This window comes from Emiliania huxleyi (genome assembly GCF_000372725.1).
Source record: "Emiliania huxleyi CCMP1516 unplaced genomic scaffold EMIHUscaffold_63, whole genome shotgun sequence".
Taxonomy (NCBI): Eukaryota; Haptophyta; order Isochrysidales; family Noelaerhabdaceae; genus Emiliania; species Emiliania huxleyi.
In genome coordinates this window covers 171733-185298 of record NW_005197273.1, presented here as the reverse complement: position 1 = coordinate 185298, position 13566 = coordinate 171733, and the positions used below count along the sequence as shown (strand labels likewise).

The following is a 13566-nucleotide window of genomic DNA, read 5'->3' as shown; positions in this document are numbered from 1 at the left end:
TGGGGGGAGATGTGGCTGCGACGAGCTATTCGGCGCTGGCGCAGGCGATGGCGCTGATCGCTGGCCGAGGGCGCTTGGGCGCGCTGCCGGCGGGTAGGGAGGGGCTCCGCTCACAGCCCCTCCGCCTCCAGGCGTGAGCTGTGAACAGGCGCGCTGCCGACGGACGGGCGGGCGTGGTTCGCAATCGAGACGCAGGACCAGCTTGCAGAGACGGTGAGGGAGGTGGCCGAGGCGACGCAGGAGGGGGAGCGGGAGGGGGGCGGGGCGGGCAGGCTTCCATGGCAGGTGCCATCTCCACAGATCTCCCCAGATCTCCCCCTATCTCGGGGCCAGCAGCCTCCAGCTCGCGCGAGATTGCCCGAGATCCGCCGAGATTGCCCGAGATCCGCCGAGACGGCCACTGCTCAGGTGCGGCTGGTATGCGCCTCCCCGCTGGCGGACCACACCTCCCCACCTCTCCCCACACCTCCCCACACCTCCCCACCTCTCCCCACCTCTCCCCACCTCTCCCCACCTCTCCCCACCTCTCCCCACCTCTCCCCACCTCTCCCCACCTCTCAGGTGCGGCTGGTGCGCGCCTCCTCGCTGGCCGACGTCTTGCCCGCCGCGGAGCAAGACGAGTCGAACCGGCTCCTCCTCGCAATCAGCGACGACGCCGCGCCGCTGCGGGCGGGCCCGCCCCCGCCCATGTCTCCCCATATCTCCCCATATCCCCCCCTAGCTCGGGCGGGCCCGCCACCCGGCCGCTCTTTGGCTCGCACGGGATGAAGAAACCAATCACCAGGCGCGCACACTGTCCAAAGAGCCCTTTGCCAGTGCCTCGCAGCACGGATGAGTGAATTGATGACAAGGCGTACACACTGTCCTCTGCCAGTGCCTCGCAGCACGGAGGAATGAATGATTGACCAGGCGGGCCCGTCGGCGTCCGGAGCTTCGCACAACTTCTCCATTGTGCCCGCCTCTCACCGCCGCCCACCCCACCCGCTGTGAACGGCGTCTCACAGGCCGAGCTGTGAACAGGTTCCCGTCTCTCCCGCCGTTCGCCCCGCGGCAGCGCCCGCGCCGCGCTTCACTCCGACCGACCCGCTGGTGCGCATCTCTCCCCATATCTCCCCATACCTCCCCATACCTCCCCATACCTCCCCATACCTCCCCATACCTCCCCATATCTCCGACCGACCCGCTGGTGCGCCCGGGAGCCGCTCATTGCTACGCCACTGCCAGTACTACGTGACTACTTGCACTACGCAACAACATGCACAACATGCACAACATGCACAACATGCACATGCACATGCGCATGCACATGCACATCACAACATGTACATGTGCATGCACATGCACATGTGTCGCCCTTTTAAGCACTCTGCATCGGTTGTTCCAGCCGTACTCACAACACTTGTGCTATCTGCAGTACCACCACGGCACTGCCCAGGTGCGCTCGGCGCCGCCGCTGCCGACGCTAGCGGCGCCGCTGGTGCAGTCGGCGATCCCGTTCATGCGCCTGTGAGCAGCGCCTCTTCACAGGCCGAGCTGTGAACAGGTGCAGTCGGCGATCTCGTTTATGTCTCGCTCCTCGCCGCGCTCGGCAAAGAGAGAAGGCGGGCTGGCAGGGAGGGATGCTGTGAACAGGTCTCGCTCCTCGACAGACTCTGACCGGAGCAGCGCTGACGGCGTGGCCGCCGAGGCGGCGCAGCAGGCGGACAGACAGAGAGACAGAGAGACAGAGAGACAGAGAGACGGAGAGACAGAGAGAGAGAGAGAGAGAGAGAGAGAGAGAGAGAGAGAGACAGAGAGAGAGACAGGGAGACAGAGAGACAGAGAAGGGCCTTGGCGCGCGCGCACACACACACACACACACACTGGTGGGTTAGGGAGGCCGCACAAATGCGAAGAAAGGCAAATAGGAGCACATAGACACACTGTAGTTGCCGGGCAGGTAGCGGGCTCGATCTCCCCAAATCTCCCCATATCTCCCCATATCTCCGGGCAGGTAGCGGGCTTGATCTCCCCATATCTCCCCATATCTCCCCGTATCTCCGGGCAGGTGGCGGGCTCGATCTCCCCAAATCTCCCCATATCTCCCCATATCTCCGGGCAGGTAGCGGGCTTGATCTCCCCAAATCTCCCCATATCTCCCCGTATCTCCGGGCAGGTGGCGGGCTCGATCTCCCCAAATCTCCCCATATCTCCCCATATCTCCGGGCAGGTAGCGGGCTTGATCTCCCCAAATCTCCCCATATCTCCCCGTATCTCCGGGCAGGTGGCGGGCTCGATCTCCCCAAATCTCCCCATATCTCCCCATATCTCCGGGCAGGTAGCGGGCTTGATCTCCCCAAATCTCCCCATATCTCCCCGTATCTCCGGGCAGGTGGCGGGCTCGATCTCCCCATATCTCCCCATATCTCCCCATATCTCCCCATATCTCCCCATATCTCCCCATATCTCCGGGCAGGTGGCGGGCTCGATCTCCCCATATCTCCCCATATCTCCCCATATCTCCGGGCAGGTGGCGGGCTCAATCTCCCCAAATCTCCCCATATCTCCCCGTATCTCCGGGCAGGTGGCGGGCTCGATCTCCCCATATCTCCCCATATCTCCCCGTATCTCCGGGCAGGTGGCGGGCTCGATCAATGCGCTCGGCGAGTCGGCGGACGCTGCCGTGGCCATGTCGATCGAGCTGCCGAAGGACGCGCGCGGCTCCATCGCCTACCTCATCAACGAGCCTACGCTGCCGACGGGCGCCGCGAGGGTGTGAGCGGCGCCTCTTCACACCTGCGTCTGTGAACAGGTGCCTGGCCACGACGGGCACGACGAGGCTGGCGATGGCTCGATGCCGCTTCTGGCGCTGCAGTCGCCGCCGCCCGCCGCGCGCCAGTCGGCCCTCTCCTCCGTGCTGAACACGCTCACTTCGCTGCCGTCGGCGCGCGTGAAGAACGTGCGCATCGAGGTGCAGCCGCCGTCGCCGCGCGCGCCCGCCTCGCCGGCGGGCGGGCTGGCCGCCCCCGCCACGCCCGGGTTCGTCAAGCTGCGGTCCGAGGCGGAGGGAGACGCGACGCCGCACGTGCAGCTGGTTGTCGAGACGGCGGTGCCCCTCTTCGGCTGGAGGCTGCTGGCCCCTTCCTTGTGAACAGCGTCTCTTCACACCTCTTGCTGTGAACAGGTGCCCCTCTTCGGCTGGAGGCTGCTGGCGTGGGCTACGCTGTCCTGCTACTCGGGGTGGACGCTCTCCAGCCTGCAGGGCCACGCCATCGCACCGCTGACCGGCTCGCGCCCCGCGTTTCCTTTGCATATGCTTCTTCTTCTGGAGCAGGCGACGCTTTCGCGGCGCTGGTCGGCTCCCCACCCCCGACGCTTCCTTGTCACACCTTTCTTTTTCTGGAGCAGGCGACGCCATCGCCGCGCTGACCGGCTCGGACGAGTCTCACGTCTTTCTGCGCTACGCGTGGCGCGCCATGTGCACCTCCCTCGTCGTTGCGCTGCTCGCCCTGCTGCGCAGCGAGGGGCGGGCCGGCCTTAAGTACTACTCCGTGCGAGCGGCGTCGTCCTCGTCAATACGAGTTTCACGTTTAATGGTCGCAGGCGGGCAGGCCTCCGGGCGCTGCCGTCGACGCCCCCTGCGCAGCTGCAGCTGCTCTGCGGCGCGAGCCTCTCGCTCTTTGCGATGAAGGCGGGCTGCCCCCCCCCCCCCCCCCCCCCCCGCACCCATGCCTCCACCAACGGGCTCATGACTCAATTCCTCCCGGTCCATTGTGAAGCGGTCACCCGCCACCCGCCCCCGCACCCATGCGCACCCATGCCTCCCCCAAAGGACGGAGTCTCCCTCTCTCAACCAGGCGGCCTGCTCCCGCACCTCCGTGGCGCACGGCGCCCTCTTCGTCTGACTGACGTACCCTACCAGCCCCGGTACCCGAACCCAAACGGACGAGAACAGGCGCCCTCTTCGACTCGATGTCGTCGAGCTGGTCCGTCGCGCTGCAGCTGGTCCTCGCCGCGCTCGGCCGCAGGTGTGATCTCGGGCGATCTCGGGTGATCTCGGGCAATCTCGGGCAATATCCGGTAATCTCGGGTATTCTCGGGCAATCTCGGGCAATCTCGGGCAGTCTCGGGCAATCTCGGGTAATCTCGCCGCGCCCGGCCGCAGAGCGCCCGTCCCCGCGCGAGACGGCCTTGGCGTGGTGCTGGGAGGGGTGGGCGTGGTGCTTTGTATCCTCGACGACACGGTGCGCCGCCCAAGGACCGTGGCATAGTTGATAGCCGCTCCCTTTCATTGCCTAGTACAATGTGTATTGACTACGTGGGCAGCGCGGAGATCGTGACCTCGGTGAGGAGGAGCTGGCTGTCGTGTGTCTACGGTGCGTGTGCTACGTAGGTGTACAACCCGGAGATCGTGCGGCGCATCATGGGCACGGACGGCGAGGACCGGCCCGCGGTGCCGCTCAAGGCGGACCTTCTGGCGGTCTTCACAGGGCTCGGCACCTGCCTCTACTTTCACTACGCCGGCCGGCTGCGCAACGAGATGGACCCGGCCGTCTTTTACGCGGCGGTGCAGCTCCTCCTCATGGGCCCCGTCCTTGTGAACAGCGTCTCTTCACACCTCTTGCTGTGAACAGGTGCAGCTCCTCCTCATCGGCCCCTTCCTTGTGAACAGCGTCCCTTCACACCTCTTGCTGTGAACAGGTGCAGCTCCTCCTCATCGGCCCCTTCCTGCTCGCCGCCCGCGTGCTCGACTCCGCGCCGCCGGAGCTGACGCTCGACCCGCTGCGCGGCGTCTTTGGGTGGGTCAAGGTTCTTATTAGTACTACTACCAAGTCGTTAACTCTCTTGGTTAGTTAGTTATTTACACGGCGTCTTTGGGTGGGCCAAGGTGGACACGACGCCGTCGACCGAGTCGAAGCCGGTGCCGCGGCTCCCACCCCCATATCTCCACACATCTCCCCACATCTCTCCCAAAATCTCCCGAAAGCTCCCCATATCTTCCCATATCTCTCCCCACCTCCCAAACTCTCCCAAACTCTCCCGCTGCCCCCCGCCGACTCGGCGTGAGCCCAGCAGTGCGCTCCTCACCAAGGCACGCTCCCACGAAGGTGCCTGGACTCCTCCGCATGCAGCTGGCGATGGCCGTGCTCGCCGACTACTCCGGCTCCGTCGCCTTCGTGGCGCTGCTCAAGCACGCGTCCGAGATGGCCCGAGATCACCCGAGATGACCCGAGATGACCCGAGATTAGGCGCTGCTCAAGTATGTGTCCGCCCTCGTGATAGGATTCCCCGAGATGACCCGAGATTAGGTACGTGTCTGCCCTCGTGCTGATGGCGACCGTGCTGCTCATCCCGATCGTCGCCGAGGCGGGGGAGAGGGGGGGGGAGGGGGAGAGGTGGGGGGGGATGGGGTGAGAGGGGGCGAGAGGGGGGGAGAGGGGAGAGAAGGGGAGAGAGGGGGAGAGAGGAGGAGAGATGGGGGGAGGGAGGAGGAGCGCATTGTTTCACTAGGCCGAGGCGTTCGCCTTTGGAGTCGAGACCCTCCCGACGCCACTCACCCTCCTCGGCGGTGCGCTCATCGTCGCCCGCTCCGAGAGTACCCCAGATTGCCCGAGGTTACGCGAGATCTGAGATTGCCGAGCTCAGGTGCGCTCATCATCGCCGGCTCCGGCCTCATCGTCGCCGAGGAGCAGATCCCCGCCCGAGATGAGCCGAGACTAGCCGAGATTGACCGAGATTGGCCGAGATTGGCCGAGATTGGCCGAGATTGACCGAGATCGACTCCGCGAGAGGAGCGGCTTCGGCACGTCCCGTCATCTCTCTCCTTCTCCTGCACTAGGCGCGGACACGCGAGATGACGGTCGACCTCGGGCCGGCGCCCGCACTAGATAGCCGCGATCACACCCAGCGCAAAGGTGCCCTATCCCTGTCCTGCAGCTGCCTGGTTCCGTCATCCGACGCAGATGGGTCTAGGCGCCTCACGTGCCGGTCAGCCCGATCGAGCCCGCGCCCGCGACGCCGCAGCCCACGCAACCCAGCTCGACGCTCGCGTCCGGAGGCAGGGGCGGCAAGATGGGCTGGCCGAAGCCCGCGCCGAAGCCGCCCCGTGCGCCGCTGCCGGCCATTCCCAGCGAGTCGCTGCTGCCGCAGTATGCAAAGTCGCCACAGCCGCCGCGCGCCGCTAGAACGTAGAAAGCGCGGACGCGTCGTCGCCGTGTTTAAATAGATAGCAGGTAAAGAAAAAACAGGTCGACGGCTCGTGCTAGTCCCCGATTCGACATTCGTGAGCTGAGGACGACCCCGGAGCTAAAGTTAGTACCAGGTATGGCTTTAGTCGCCGACCTCGACCGTACCCCCAAAGACATGCAGCTACACGTGTAGGCGCGAGCCTTACTTACTCGAGATAAGCGCCCAGACACGAAGACACGTCTCGGGGCTACCTCGTACCTGGACGCAGACGCGCATCCTCATGCGTGGGCGCTCTACCTCGACACCGGGCCTCGACACCTCGACACCAGGGCTCAGGCGACAGGGACACTCAGCTCAAGCCCGCGGCGCGCCTGGCCCACTTCAAGGGCGGCCAGGGGGTGGTGACGGTGACCCACGGGCTGCCTGCACGGCGTTCACTCGAACGCCATGCACATGGCGCGGAGCAGCATCGGGTTGGTGTCGAACCCGAGCGGGTCCTCCTCACAATCCCGGCGCCCACCCTCCGCGTCGTCCTGCTCATCGTGCGCGTCGAGCACCCTGCCGAGGCACAGGATCGTCCCCTTGGGAACGCCTGCCCCTCGCGCGCGCGGGAACTCTCCCTGCACCGCCGTCACGAACTTCTCGCGCGCCCACTTGCCGCCACGGCGGCAGTGCTGGGGCGCGCGCTCGCGCAGCTCCTCGTAGAGCTCCTCGGCCCTCGCCACCTCCGCCGCCCAGCCCTCCGCCGACGCCTGTGCCGACTTCTTCTCCCTGAGCGTCTTGAACACCGGCGGCGCCGCCGGCGATGGCGCCAGCACCGCCGGCTGCCTCGCCCGCCGCCTCTGCAGCGCGCCGCCCCTTCCTCGCCTTCTCCTTGAGCCGCTTCCTAGCGCTCTTGGTCAACGCGGCGCCGCCGCACCGGCGATGGATGTCGAGGATGGCGAAGATGAAGCCGTTGTCGCGTTGCAAGCGGGGCGGAGAGAGTCGACAGAAGAAGTGACGCTGTCCGTTGTCCCAGCGCAGCCTGGCGCAGGCGCCAGGCCGCACAGGGGCGCGGCCAATGCCATAACTGCCATAGGCAATGCCGCAGCCTCCCCGACGCAAATTTGCCCTGTGCAGGTGAGCGGACCGCTGCAGCCATGGAGCCGCGGGTCGGGTGAGGGAATGACCTTTTGGCGCGGCGCTGCTATGTGCCTGCGCGCTCATGGCGCGTTCAGGGGTGCGCCTGAGGCGTCTAGACTGCGGGGCGCCGCGATAGCGCGGCGCCGACGATCGGCCCGAACAGGTCGAAGCCGGTCCCGCCATCGCCGCCGGCGCCGTCGCCCTCGTCCGCCTCGGAGGCGGAGGTCGTCGAGCGGGGCGTCTCGCCCGTCGCGAACCTGCCGCCGAACACGGCGTCGGCCGGCGCCGAGGCGCCGGCAGCCGTGATCAGGTCGGCGACCTGCCCCAGGCCGCATCAATTTTGCCGCCCCGGGACGGCTCGTAAGTAGGTGCGGGGAGAGTAGGCGTCTTTCGCAGGATAAAAAGCATTTTCCCCCCATCCAATGGCAACGGCGCACAACCGCTCAGGGTGCCCCGTGCACGTGGGTCGCCGCCCCCCTCCACCGCCGGTACACCTCCTCGTACATCGTCCACAGCAGCGCCGTCTGCAGCGACCGCTTGACCAGCCGCGGGCCGATGCCCGCCAGCAGCGCCCTGAGCTGCATGCCCTGCGTGCCGGCGCCGCCACCCGGCAGGTCGAGCATCGCGCGCCTACGCTTGGGACACCGCAACTCCCTCCCTCCCCCTCCCTTGGAAGCCCGGACAGAGGCGCTGAATACGCCACCATCAGAGGGGGGGGGGGGGAGATGCGGCACCGTGCAGTGTCGTCAGAGCGCCGCGTGAGTACGAGCGAGGCGGAGTAAGTGATGCACGGCGAATCGCAGTGGGCACAAGCGTAGTGCGGCCGGCAGACGTGTCTTCTCGAGCGCTGGTTGGGACACAATGAACACGTATCCCGCTTCTAGGCTGCCGCGCGTGCGCAGGACGTCGAAGGGCTGAGTAGCCTAGAAGCGGAATATCTCCCCTCATCTCACCGCATCCCCCCCCCCCCTCTGGCAGCGCGTCGAAGGGCTGGGTAGAGCCAGCGTGGCGAGGGCCGAGGCGACGCCGCCCGCCGCAAAGTTGGTCGCGGGCGAGGAGGGCGAGGAGGCGGGCCTTCGCCGCGCGATCTCGGCCTAGTGTCGCCGTGTGAGTGAGCGGTAGCCCGACATCCTTGATCGAGAGAGGCGGGGGAGGCAGAGCTCTCCCGAGATTGGCCGAGATTGATCATCATTTGATGCAGCATCGACTGACAGGCGGGGCGTGGCGGCCCTAACCCTATCCCTAACCCTAACCCTATCCCTAACCCTAACCCTATCCCTAACCCTATCCCTAACCCTATCCCTAACCCTAGCCCTAGCCCTAACCCTACCTTGGCCGATTCACTCGGGTGTACCTCGGCTAGATCTCGGCTGTATCTCGGCCATATCTCCGCCGGCCTGCAGGCGCGAGTAGCACGCGTAGTGCACAGCGGAGAAGGGTGCGTTCGCACCGAGGGCCGGAAGCACGCCTCGCAAGACGAGGGGAGGGGTGGTGAACTCGTAAGTACTGCTCACCTGTCAGTGAGCCACTGACCAGCTCTGCCTCGCAAGAGCAGACGGGACTGCATGCTGGGGGTCGTGCAGGGAGTGGTGAGCCGGTAGTAGTGCGGGGCAGGGGGAGGGGAGGCGTACCGATTCGGGCGGCACGACTCGCCACACGACAACACGACAGTGATAAATAATACAGCCACATAGTAATGAGACAATGGGAAATAGCATACTCACTACTACTCGGGGTGGCACGCCCCGCCTCATAATACCGCATGATCTAACGATACTCGGGCGGCACGCCTCGCCACAGCGCCCTCACCCCCTCGCGCCTTGAGATCGAGGCGAGCGCCTCCGGGACGGAGGCGTACGAGAAGCGAGAGGCCGCGGCGCCGCTCGCCTGCAGGACAGCTCCACGACACTTCCGAGACGCCTCCGAGACGCCTCCGAGACGCCTCCGAGGCACTTCTGAGGCGCTTCTGAGACACTTCGGAGACACTTTCGGAGACACTTCCGAGACAGATCTGTGAGCCGTCCGATGGGAACGCGCGAGTCTAGCAGGGGTGTCGGGAGTCTCTGAAGTGTCCGACCTGCGTCTCGGACGTGTCTCGGAAGTGTCTCGGAAGTGTCTCGGAATCGTCTCGGAAGTGCCTTGGGAGCGTCTTGGGAGTGGAAGGTTCTCTGTCTCGAAAGCGCCGCCTCGCCTCCATCCGCGTCTTGACGGTCGTGAGCGGGCACATCGCGAACACCGCCACGGCGCGCGCCGTCCCACCCATCGCCGCATCACCGACCCACTGAGGCCGCTGTCCGCTCCCGCCAGCCGCGGCACCGCGTAGCAGCTGCAGCGAGAAGAAGTGGAGACCGGCCCCACCGCCGACTCGGAGCACGGTCGCCGTGGAGCCTCGCCAGAGGCTGCTCACGCCGTGGCCTTCGGCGGCGATGGCGCGGAGCGTCGCGCCGACCGGCCTGGCAGTGCCCGTGGTCGCGTCCGCCTGCAGCCGCGTCCGGAGCGTGTCGAACGGCTGGAGCACCGCCGAGACGGAGGCGCCAGCCACGGATCCGGCGGCGGCGGAGCGAGCAGCGTCGGCGATGCGCGAGTGGGAGGGTGGAGCTGCAGCCATGCCTTGGCGCAAAAGAATTCAACGAAGCGGAGTCTCTCTCACAGCACACAGGTGTTCCGAGGGCAAGGGAGAGGGGCTGGCTCCTAGCCCGAGAGGAGAGCTTCCGAGACCCACTACAAGACCACGCACTCATCATCCCGCGGCCTGGCGGTCGGCGGGATTGCAACCAGTCTTCGCGTGCCGCCTGTCGTTCGCTCGGGCGCCTTGGGCGTCGGGGTGGCGAGCAGGGGACGCAGCTCTGAGCGCCCAGCGACGCGTGCCGGATGGAGTCCGGCCGCGGGTGACTAGGGAAGTTCGCTCAGGATGTGTGGCAGTCAGTTCGGCTGCGCCCGCCCTCCCGCCCATCCGCCCTCCCGCCCGCCACCCGCCCACCCAACCACCCACGCCCGTCAACACCACCACAACCATACATAGGCGCTCGATACCCCCTCTCGCTGCCTACTCGCTGCCTCTGGGGAGGAGGGGAAGACGTAGGGCGCGCGCCACTGCGCTCGCCGTAACCGAGGCCCCTCCCCGAAAGGCAAGTCTTAGACCCATGAAATCCGAGACCCCTCCCCCCCGCCCCGATCCCCCCACCCCCTTGCTCCCCTCCCCCCCCCGGGAGGGCCGAACTGAGGCGCCCGTGGGGACCCCGCAATTCCCTTCCCCCCTCGGAGGGGGCCGGACGGAGGCGTACCCCGTGGGCCCCGCTCTTTCCTTCGCATAGCGGCCACTCTTCGGATCGCTGGTCGAGCGACCCGGGGGATGCCCCGCGCGCCTGACCCAGGCGCGAAAACGAATCTGCGAGGCGAGGCCGCTCACGCGGCCCGATGGGGAGGAACGGGGCGAGCCCCCTCCAACCCACCCGCGCTAGGTCTCGGGGGACGAAGGGGTCACACCCGACGACCTCGGGAACTAGCCGGGGCAGTCGGAGAAGTGGCAACTCCGTGCACTGACGGTCGGCCGCCAGAAAACACGCCTCCGTGGCTCGGGTTACACCAATCCTCGCTACCCAACGCGGCCAAAGGATATCCACCTCGAGAACCTCGAGAGGAGGGGCCCCTGGCAGAGACCGCCGACTTTGGGAAGGAGGAGCCACAGAGGCGCGCACAAGCCACAGCCGCCACACGTCGAGGCGCACTGACGAGCCCTGGCGCCATGATCCGCCAAGGCTACGGCACGCCGACGCTGGCGAAGCCTTCCAAGGAGTTTGTCAAGCACAAGCGGCAGTCTCTCTCGCCCGAAAACCGGCAGAGCTCTGCGTTCTCGCCGCCGTCGCGCGGGCTCGGACGAGCCTCGAAGGTGCCTCCGCCTAAGTCGCCTCACGGCGGTGAGGCCGCTATCTTCTCACGCAGCGTCTCACGCGGCGGGGAAATCGCCGCAAATGCCGCCGAGAGCGCCGGGTGCAACAACATCCCCGGGCTCAAGGGCATGATCAATGACATCTTCGACGCGGCCGACACAAACAAGGACGGCCGGGTCGACATCGACGAGAGCTACGTCCTCATCCTCAAGCTCTACATCAAGGTTTTACCAACCACGAGCCCTGCCGCCTCCCTCGCCACCTCCGCCGTCGCCACCTCTCCGCCGTTGCCACCTCCGCCGACACCGCAGTCAGCGTCGCCACCGCTGCCGCCTCCCTCGCCTCCCTCGCCTCCCTCGCCTCCCTCGCCTCCCTCGTCTACCGCGCCTCCCTCGCCTCCCTCGCCACCGCCTCCCTTGCTGCCAGCACGCGCGCTCAGCGCCGCCGCCGCCCTCGCCTCCCTCGCCACCACATCCCTTGCTGCCAGCACGCGCGCTCAGCGCCGCCGCCTCCCTGGCGCAGGTGAACCGGCAGGCTCCCGTCAACCCTCCGAGCCGCGAGGTGAGACCCTCCTCCTCCTCCTCCTCCTCCTCCTCTCCTCCCCTCCTCCTCCTCCTCCTCCTCCTCCTCCTTTCCTCCTCCTCCTCCTCTTCCTCCTCCTCCTCCTCCTCCTCCTCCTCCTCCTCCCCCTCTCCTCCTCCTCCTCCTCCTCCTCCTCCTCCTCTTCTCCTCCCTGCTGCCACTTTCCTCCCCTGCCGGCTCTCCTGCAGCCTCTTCTCTCCCTACCGCCTCTCTCCTCCCCGCCTCTCTCCTGCCCGCCGCCTCGGTGCCTCCCCGCCACACAACTCCATGCCATGCACCAGATCACCAGCCACCGCGCGGCCAGAGTAGTAATTAACAGGTCTCCAAAGTCCTCGTGGCCACAGCTTAGTTGACGGATGAACGAGTTCACAGGTCTCCGAAGTGCTCTTCCGCGCTGCAGACAACGACGGCAGCGGCCGGCTCAACAAGGCGGAGCTCCTAGACACTCCCTAGACACTTCCTAGTTAATGTTCTCAACAAGGCGGAGCGCCTAGACACTCCCTAGACACCTCCTAGTTCATGTTCTCAACAAGGCGGAGCGCCTAGACACTCCCTAGACACCTCCTAGTTCATGTTCTCAACAAGGCGGAGCTCCTCGCGCCGGCGTCGTCTCATGCTCTGGTCGCTCAGGCCACGCCCCATCGACTGCCGTAGGAGGAGTTCCTCGAGCTCGCGACGACGCTGCTGGGCCGCGCAGGCGCGTGCGCCCCTCTCGCCGAGCGCGTGCGAGGCCGCGTGTGAACGGCGCCTCTTCACGGCTGCTGCACGCCTGTGAGCAGGCCTGCGCGTCGCCGCGTACAAGGCAATCACCCTCTTGGCGGTGCGAGACATGCCGCGAGCCATGCAGCAAGCTTGCTGCCGACGGCGGCCTTCACCCCCCCCCCCCCCCCCTTCCCCTTCCCGCCCGTGCGGTCAGGCGCCGTTTCTGGGCGCCTATTTGGCCGCCATGGCCTGCCGCAGCTACGCCGCCGCGCCGGGCGGACCCTAGGGGGGGGTCGGCCGGTGTCAAGGAGCTCATTAGTTAACAGGTATTGAATAATTAATCAACAGGCGGCGGAGGGGGGCCGCGGCCGTTGTGGGCTGCGTCCGTCGACGGGTTGCTTGCGGGGCTTGGGTCGGTGCTGCCTGACTCCGCGGAGGCGGCGGTCTTTAGCGAGGCGCGAGATAGAGCCGAGAGATGGCGGAGATATGGCCGAGATATGGGGAGATATGGCGGCGGTCTTTAGCGAGGCGCGAGATAGAGCCGAGAGATGGCGGAGATATGGCCGAGATATGGGGAGATATGGCGGCGGTCTTTAGCGAGGCGCCTCTACTGCGCTGGGCGCGCTGGCGGAAGCCGTTGCTGCGCGAGTTTGCTAACGTCGCACGGTCCCTCGGTGTTAGGACTTCCTCCGCACGCTGCTGATGATCGCCTTCATCGCGACGCTCGGCACGAGACGTAGCCGAGACATAGCCGGGAGATGGGGGGAGATGACGCCTTCCGTGCTGGCCTTCTGCTCCGTGGAGGAGGCCTCGTCACTAGCCAGTGGCCGTGACCTGCCCAGGCAAGACAACTCTCGCCGCCTTCGACTCGCTCCTAAACTTCTTTGCCCGCCGCGAGGCGAGCACTTCCTAGACGCCTCCCAGACACCTCCCAGACACCTCCTAGACCCCTCCTAGACACCTCCTAGACACCTCCTAGTCACTACTAACGTATTGACTAATGAATGAGCTAGGCGGACGAGTCCGAGCCGCCCGCGACGATGAAGGACGCGCTGGTACGCCGCCGTAGAAATGCCCTTTGCTCCGGACCCCCCCCCCCCCT

General features: G+C 66.3%; 4 protein-coding genes across 4 annotated transcripts in view; 3 read left to right on the top strand and 1 right to left on the bottom strand.

Annotated features, from left to right (window-relative positions):
* Positions 1–1933: 1933 nt before the first annotated feature.
* EMIHUDRAFT_45735 (hypothetical protein) lies at positions 1934–2383 on the top strand (the record flags this gene model as incomplete). The annotated part of the gene is made up of 1 exon (XM_005763461.1): positions 1934–2383. A coding segment is annotated over one exon (450 nt), but the record flags the coding sequence as incomplete, so codon positions are not given.
* A 3113-nt stretch (positions 2384–5496) lies between these two features.
* EMIHUDRAFT_437672 (hypothetical protein) lies at positions 5497–6224 on the top strand. The gene is made up of 3 exons (XM_005763460.1): positions 5497–5548; positions 5626–5854; positions 5953–6224. Exons 2-3 carry the CDS (start codon positions 5834–5836, stop codon positions 6169–6171), a joined length of 240 nt encoding a protein of 79 aa, XP_005763517.1. The 5' UTR covers positions 5497–5548; positions 5626–5833; the 3' UTR covers positions 6172–6224.
* A 378-nt stretch (positions 6225–6602) lies between these two features.
* On the bottom strand, positions 6603–9898 carry EMIHUDRAFT_104863 (hypothetical protein; the record flags this gene model as incomplete). Its single annotated transcript, XM_005763459.1, has 7 exons — positions 6603–6920; positions 7409–7609; positions 7785–7920; positions 8101–8213; positions 8741–8758; positions 9100–9177; positions 9527–9898. 7 exons carry the CDS (start codon positions 9896–9898, stop codon positions 6603–6605), a joined length of 1236 nt encoding a protein of 411 aa, XP_005763516.1.
* Positions 9899–10990: 1092 nt separating this feature from the next.
* Positions 10991–13566, top strand: part of EMIHUDRAFT_357904 (hypothetical protein) — a gene marked incomplete at its 3' end in the record, with an annotated part of 3899 nt that continues 1323 nt past the window's right edge. The window contains exons 1-9 of the mRNA XM_005763458.1: positions 10991–11404; positions 11703–11741; positions 12135–12191; positions 12417–12459; positions 12542–12582; positions 12679–12739; positions 12813–12919; positions 13146–13362; positions 13478–13519. Of these exons, the coding sequence (XP_005763515.1) occupies positions 11309–11404; positions 11703–11741; positions 12135–12191; positions 12417–12459; positions 12542–12582; positions 12679–12739; positions 12813–12891 (416 nt within the window). The remainder of the gene's footprint in view (positions 11405–11702; positions 11742–12134; positions 12192–12416; positions 12460–12541; positions 12583–12678; positions 12740–12812; positions 12920–13145; positions 13363–13477; positions 13520–13566) is intronic.